The sequence below is a fragment of the Leptosomus discolor genome, chromosome 5, assembly GCF_034619465.1.
Source record: "Leptosomus discolor isolate bLepDis1 chromosome 5, bLepDis1.hap2, whole genome shotgun sequence".
Taxonomy (NCBI): Eukaryota; Metazoa; Chordata; class Aves; order Leptosomiformes; family Leptosomidae; genus Leptosomus; species Leptosomus discolor.
Window position 1 is genome coordinate 28280808 of NC_141395.1, and position 7791 is coordinate 28288598.

The 7791-nt window shown below is 38.4% G+C and overlaps 1 protein-coding gene across 1 annotated transcript in view; it reads right to left on the reverse strand.

The window, feature by feature from the left end:
- RAPH1 (Ras association (RalGDS/AF-6) and pleckstrin homology domains 1) overlaps positions 1-4377 on the reverse strand; it is a 55738-nt gene extending 51361 nt beyond the window's left edge. Inside the window, exons 1-2 of the mRNA XM_086465799.1 lie at positions 4258-4377; positions 492-597 (exon numbers count right to left, since the gene is read on the reverse strand). Coding sequence (XP_086321925.1) covers positions 492-597; positions 4258-4377 — 226 coding nt within the window. The remainder of the gene's footprint in view (positions 1-491; positions 598-4257) is intronic.
- Positions 4378-7791: the final 3414 nt, after the last annotated feature.

Sequence of the window (7791 nt, forward strand, 5' to 3'; positions counted from 1 at the left end):
GTTTTCTGCTAAAGCAACGCAAGGTATGTGACACTGCTTTAAAAATTCTATATACATACTCAAGCCTTTAAATTAAGATTTCCTGTATTACAACCAGGGGAAGCTATTTTAAGACAAGGAAAAACACTATTTTTGTTTCACATGTAAACATTCTGTAGCTATATTCCGCTTCCTGTCCCATGAAGCAAGATGCTCTTTCTTCCCGTTTAAAAGTTAAGTATCGATTCACTCTTTCCTGAGACCAGATCCAAGAACATATATTTCTGTACAAACACTAGACTACAATTCTCAGATACTAGGTGTTGTAAAAGATACTGCTTTAGGATACCCAAAACCCTGAGCCATCAGAAAGCAATGCTTTCAGCAAACATGTTCTCACTTCAGCTACAAGTGTATTTAAATGCTTTTATATTTTACCATGTTCTCATTTATAGCTGGAACAGGGTTTTTTCCCTAAACTAATATTTGAAGGGGTAAAGAATGCAACAAACCATTCAAATTGTACATGGAGAAGCGATATGAGAAGTTGGCAAGATTGGTTTCCTGACGGAGAGGTGATCTCTTCACTGGTGCCACAGGCTTGTCTGTATCCAAACTCTGAAAGAGACAAAACAAAAGGGTAGAAAGAGTTTGACAAGGAAGTAGACAAGCAAATTTTTCAAAATACTCCTGGAATATAAAAAAAATAAATAAGTCTCTTTTCTAGGCTTTAGACTGAAAACATACATCACCATACCAAAGGTATTTATCTTCAGATATTCAATGGAGAAAAGATGTTAAACATGTTATGGGTTTTTTGGAGCCAAAAGGACAGAAGCATATATCAAATGCATTTTTAAGTGGTGTTACATACTAGCTCATTCTGAAACAAAGACATCTGGCTTACCTGTAACAACTTCTCTGCAGTGAACTGCACAAGTATCTAAACACATTCAAACTGTGGCACCCTCCCTAAGAAATGCATCATTAGCTTATGTGTATAATCACGGCATAAGCACACAAAAGCATTCAATGAAGAATTCTATTTTATTTAAAGGGATTTTAAATTGGCTAAATTCAGACATTTTTCTCAATAAGCCTCTCCTGCAAAAAATGTTAAATTGCAAAAGCAAGCCCCAGTCAGTTACGTAGGATAAATATTTTTAGAAAAACTAATATAGGATAAAAAGACAGACATCTTTCTACCCAATGCATTGAATTGTTATGTTATGAAGGCTAATATGGGCATATCATCATAATAAATATCAGCGTTTTTGTAAGAAGCAAGCAGCAGGGCACTATGAACCAGGTGGTGACCCAAGAGGTGTATGACAGGGTCTGAAGCTGCTGCTCCTGGAATGACAAGTGTTACATGGGGAATCTAGCTTTTGCTAAGGCTCAACAGGCCTGCAGAGGGTTTGAATTTAAGCAATGCTTGTGCAGATAAAGCTCTCCTGAAGATAGGCTCATCTGAAAGAAAAGCATCTTCTAGCTCCAGCAGAACAAAGTTTCTCACCTAAGCTTTTTATTTCCATTTTCTACTTCTTTACTCAAGCCTTTGTTAAAAATCAAATGCACTTTCTCCTAACATTTATTTTTGCTGAACTCCCTTCTCTCCTCAGTTTGGCCTGAACTTCAAAAAAAAAAAAAAAACACCAAAAAAAACCCCCGACTATCAGGAAGTCAGTCATCACTTAATGAAAAAGAGACAGTGATGCAGCCTTGTCTTCTACCAGGTGGAAGAAACCTCACCTCTGGTACCTCTGATGGAGCTTACATATTGTCCCACACAGAATATCTGGAAAAAAATGCAAACAACCAACCCACCCTATCTATAACCGTAGAGGCAGCAGTGAAACTAGAGACAGAAGAGAAAACTTAGGGCTCATTCCTTCAGACTGAACCCATAGACTACCATAAAAGATTTCCTGAAAAGCAAATATATTCTGGTTAAAAGCATATAAAATACGTTTTACTGAATTTAATAATCATCATGTTATTTCACATCCTTGGAAACACACGTGATATGCTCTCATTATTATCAGAGCACATTCTCCATAACACATCATGATACTAAACTAGCAGTTTGGAGGACTGCTGAAAACTGCAACTGCACCAAAAGCTTAGTTGTGAATCATCATGAGAAACAAGGTAAGATTTCCTCCATTTAAGCTGCACCATAGAGCAGGATAAGTGTGAACGCACTCTGCATCAGCACCAAACACTGCTCACACATGTTGCAAACTTTGTGACTATAGTTTATAATTCTTTTACTAGACCAACAGCGAAAGAGGGCAAAGTGGATTAAAATAACCTCATTAGCACCTCAACATTTATAAATCTTTGAAAAAGCACTTCCATCTGGAAAGGAATCTGGGTCTTACTTTCAATCCCCCCAAAATAAACATTTAGGAAATCTAAAAAGGAAGTTAAAGTTCAAGGAACTCAGGGGCAAAAAAACGTTTCCTCCTACTGCTCTTAAGAGTCCAGCTGATAAATAGCAACAAATGCTGAGACTATAGGAGAATGCACTTTGGAGGTCATTACCTCAAATCACCCTCCTTTATTGGGACTTTATTGGACAGCTGCATCAAGACACAATCACATTCCAAACAAACGAACTAAGACACAACTAACCACTTTATAAACAAATTATGTATATATATATATACACACTCAAAACCATTTGAGGTGATTCAAAGTTTGGGGGGAAATGTCATGTCTCAGAAGACAGAAGGGCAACTTTCAAACTATGTTGCAGACTGCTGTACAGCAATACTAAAGTGAGAAACAATAATGTGGGTTTCCCCTTAACTATCTGTTAGTAGGTTTTAAGAACTTGGCATGGAGCAGTATATAAATTGAGACATCACCATAAAGTCTGTATGTCAACAGTGTAGTTGTAAGCTCCAAGTAAAGTATGCTTATATTTCTAGGCTGCTCACACCTGAAAAAAAGAGGTCTAAGACAAATTATCCATTGTGCTCCTGTGTGAAGATCTCACCGAAGTAATTTACAGAGCTCATGCCTTCAAAATGGCTCTCACCATTAAAAATCCTTCATAGGAAGTAAAAAAAACCAGTAAGAATTACGATATACAGATTTATTTCACATGGTGTTTCATTCACCTCAAAAGGCAGGATTCTTTACTGCCCTGCATTCACAAACTCAAAAAAAAAAAAAAAAATTGTTTTTCCCTAGAGTGTTATCTGCATTTAGATCCTGCAGGCAGAGATTTAACCAGGAGATAACAGAGATAAGCCTGAATTTGAAACACTGTCACATGATCAGCTCCATTTTCCTTCAGTCTTTGGGTAAGATGAAGATGAGAAAAGCTGCCTCTTCTCTAGCTTACTGAAACTTGAGGTATCCTACTTTTGCTTAAGTCTATGTGACAGAGGAAGAAGATGAAATATGTTATTCAGGAGGGCCAGCTCATAAGGCTGAAAAAAACACAGCAAGTAGTCATAGAGAAATGGCCTGTCACTCCAGGAATCTGGCATACCATGGAAAACGCAAGATCTGCTTGTGAAGGAAAGGAAAAGCCCCCGAAAGAAGGAAGTGCCAAAAGCAGATATCCTATCAGCTGCCTCTCTGATGTAGGAAGAGTACTCTGGAATAATGGCAAGTCCTCTAGGGTGTATCAGGGCATCTAAACACATCATCAGTGGCAATGTTCAAAATTTCCTGTTCATTATTGCTGTTGAGTTGCAACAAATAAATGCTGTCATAGCTGGACAGTGTTCAACCATATGTTTGGAGATAGAGCCTACCTCTAGTCAGCTAAAGTCAGTGTTTCTCTATACACATTAGCATAAAATACCAATTCCATAGTTGTCAGAAGAAATCATACCCTTTGGGAAATGTCAAACTAGCAGGTTGAGAAAAATGAATTTAACAACTTTGAGATGGGGAAAACAAGCTGATTTAGAAACCTTTAAAGAGTACATGAGGAAAAACTTCTTCACTTTGAGGGCGACACGGAACTGGAACAGGCTGCCCAGGGAGGCTGTGGAGTCTCCTTCTCTGGAGATATTCAAAACCCACCTGGACGTGATCCTGTGCAACTTGATGTAGGTGACCCTGCTTTAGCAGCGGATTGGACTAGATGATCTCCAGAGGTCCCTTCCAACCCCTGCCATTCTATAATTCTGAGCTGGTCACATGCTATACAGTCTGCCCTGCTGCAAGTGGCAGTGCTAAGTAGTTAGCATCCAACTAAACAGAAATAAATATTTATACAGAATTATTCCAAGAGATGATTGAAACCTCCTTAACCTGCGTGAGTTTGTCCAGTTCCCCCAGCCAGGCCCCAAACATCTTGTCCAGATCCTGATCCTCCTTATCACTGTCTTCTTCCGCACCATGGTCAAGTTCTTCATCTGACAATTGCTCCATCTGAAAAAAAGAATAAAAATTTGATACTCAAATTGTATCAATGTTTAAGAAAACTGGTGTCAGCTACTAAGTTTCTGAAAAGTGTTCTGAAGTCAAAGCACATGTCTGCCCATAAGCTTTACAAAAATTGCATACATTGACAGCTTATTATCCTGCTCACAAGGAAAAAGTTAGTGTGAAGGCTGCAACAGATAATTACAAAGTCATTCTTGCAGCTCACTTTTGTCAGAACCATGCAGAAAAAGAACAGAGTCCACAATATTTAATACACCATCAGAAATTATTTCATGCTAGCCTTGCACGTGCATTCACTGCCAGCTATTGTTGGCAGTCTATTGACTTTGCATTACAAAAATTCAACTCTTGTCCAAGGAATTCAGCTGACCACAGTTAAGCAACACCATTCAACCCACAGGAAGTGCAGTCTCACTGCACTGCAAATAGCTGACTCCACACATCTGTAAACAGAAATGCTTAAACAGGCCACAGAGAATGCCAGCAATACATCCCAGCAGATAGTGTAAATCTCGGACGCTGTCCAGAACACTTCAGTGATATTGCACCATTTTTACCCAAGAAAGAAGCTCCTCCCTGGAAGCAAAGAGTCACCATTATGGCTATCAGACCCTCCTTCATTCAACAAATTTGGGTGACCAAGATAAAGACTTAAATTCTCCAAAGGTTATCTGTTATCATCTCAAAGGAAATTAATCTTTTGCTAAACAAGCCTCTATTCTCTTCCCCAAACATGTCCTCCAAGCCCTTATATGGAGCTCAGACACACATGCCTTCCTGGGTACATCCATACTGTTAAACCCAGGATCTGGTTCAGAACGAAAATTTAAATACTTGAGGGGAAAAGGACATAGGCAACAATTTGGGAGTGATCAGCCACTACAGAATAGTAAATCACATTGACACACGAGAACAGGTTGCCACCAAAAACTACACAAAAAATTTATGGTGTTAAAAAAATGTTTTATGGGGTTAACTTCATTTGGTTAAGTCATGGGCTACATAGTCATTTGCTACATAGCTTTCAAAAGGCACTAGTTTACATTTCATGATTTAAAAGTAAAATTTCTAAATGCTAGTCTTCAGGAAAATACAAATCTTGGCCTGAGAGACATCACAGTGTTGCAGAGTTGAACTGATACGAGATGTTATGAAAGTCGATAAAGGTGATCTCAGTAAAAAACTGTCCAATCTGTTTTTTAATTTATATGGCAACAGTTTATGCAAAAAACCTCCATGATTTAAAAATAGCCTTTCCTTCTCTTTCTATAATGCTTATATTTCACTTGATGAAATAACCAGGGAACAGGAGACTTCAGAGGTGACCTACAATTCCAAGGTCAGAAGAAGCCAATGCCTCCCACAGATGCAAGATACTGCCATCCAGGTGCTCTAGGCAAAGCCACTTCAGTCTCCTACTGAGATTTTACTTTTGTGGGCAAGCACAATGCAGCTGCTTACTTTAAAATGGGCAATAAAGTTAAAGCTAACCTGGCATGGCATACTGTGCTGAGCAAACACCAAACAGATTAAATTTGCCATCTGATTCTCATTTCTTCCAACACTTGTTTTGAGTTCTGTTAAGTACCTCTAGCACTCCAGGGAAGGGAAGGAAGCTTTTCCTAAAAATTTAAGGGTGATGCTGAAATCCAAAAGATGCCAATATGCTTATGTAAGAGAGCTGCATCCTTCCACCAAGACTGCACCAGTTTTTATGTTCTGTAAGTCAGGTATGCCTCCCTCTGTAAGATTCTTCTCCATGATGCCACCTGAAAGCCCTCCCACAGAAATGGAGACAGCAGGTTAGCAGCAACTCATACTCTGCCTAAACTTCTGCAAAACGAACAGAAGCTGGATTTCACTTTCACACCCCTTCAACGCTTTGCTTTGCTACTCCTTAGGCTTTTACATGGTCCAGAAATATTGTAAATTCAAGTTAAGGTCACATGGTCAAACTGCTGTAACTGTTTGCATTCAACAACATAGCATTTCTCAATGTCTAGATACAAATAAAAATTCGTTACTTCAAGTGAACACTAAGGGAAGCTATTAAAAGCATGCCTTAGGAAATATGACTATGAACTGGCAAATTAAATAAATGGATACTGTGATATTAAACAGACAGAGCTTGGTATTTACAGATAACTTAACACTGCTAGCCTTTCCCTCCTTGAGCTGTTTTTACCACTTACTCTACAATTAGATGGGACTTGTTTTGCAGTGTATTGATTCTATGGCACTGTTCATAACTCAGCCTTTCACTATGAAAACAGTTTGTTCTTTTTACTAATATTTCTGAGGATCTAAGCTGCAGAAAGAAACAAGCATTCTCAATAATAAACTGTTGCTTTAGCTATTTTAACTTGGCATCAGAGATACTGCTTTAGTTCCAGTTACTCTGAAAACAGAATTAGCAGCCTAAAGGAAACTTTTATAAGTAAAGTACTGTTGTGTCAGCAAGTCTGGCACTAAACCCTGTAGTACTTGCCAGCTCCTTGTAGTCCCCACCCAAGCTTCCTAACGTCAGCTGCATTTCCTATGAGCCTGTCAACATTTGCTTGCAAAAGGCACACAGAGGATAGTGTCTCATTAAGAAACAGCTAATATTAACTTGCTGGTACTGTAAAAGGGATCTGTCTCAGCACAAGCTCCACTACTGGAAGGAGATATCCCAAAGGACATTAATTAAAGGATTAGTTCAATAAATTAAGGCACAGCCAGAACACTCAGATAACATTATCTGAACTTTTTGACATAAGAACGCAAAAACAACTCAAAAAGAGTCCATATTCCAATAAAAAAAGCTTGAAATTTTCCTTTTTACAGACATTTTCTTTCTCACTGTTGCTGATCACAGCAAACATGCACCATACTTTAGCAAATCACGAACAACTGGGAGTTAACACACCTTTCTAGGAATAGGACATTTTTATTTACAAGAAAGACAAGTGGCATAATTTTAAGGGGTGGGGTGGGGGCTTTTTGAGTGTGTTGTACTTTGGAGTTGGGGAGGGTGTTTTGGTTGGTTTTGGCGGGTTGTGGGGTTTTTTTTTTCCTTTTAAAGTAATTTAGAATTAAATCAGATCTAAAAAATGGAAAAGGAATAAATGTTCTCATGTGACACCATAAAGCAAGCCACTTACATTCCCACAGTATTTGCAGTGTAGCAGAGTTTAAGCAAGTGTTGCTTCTGCTTAGCTCATACCAGGTGAAGTGCCAAAGTAATTTTCAAGTTATTTTTCAACACTTCACCTTCTATCCTGTTCAAGTTTATGTCAGAATAGAACTCAATGAAAATACGCAGCATCATTCTGTGATACTAGATAACATAAAGGTACCAACATGGTATAGTCTTCCATATACAATTAAGGCTTCCTGCACTAAAGTGTGGTCTATGTA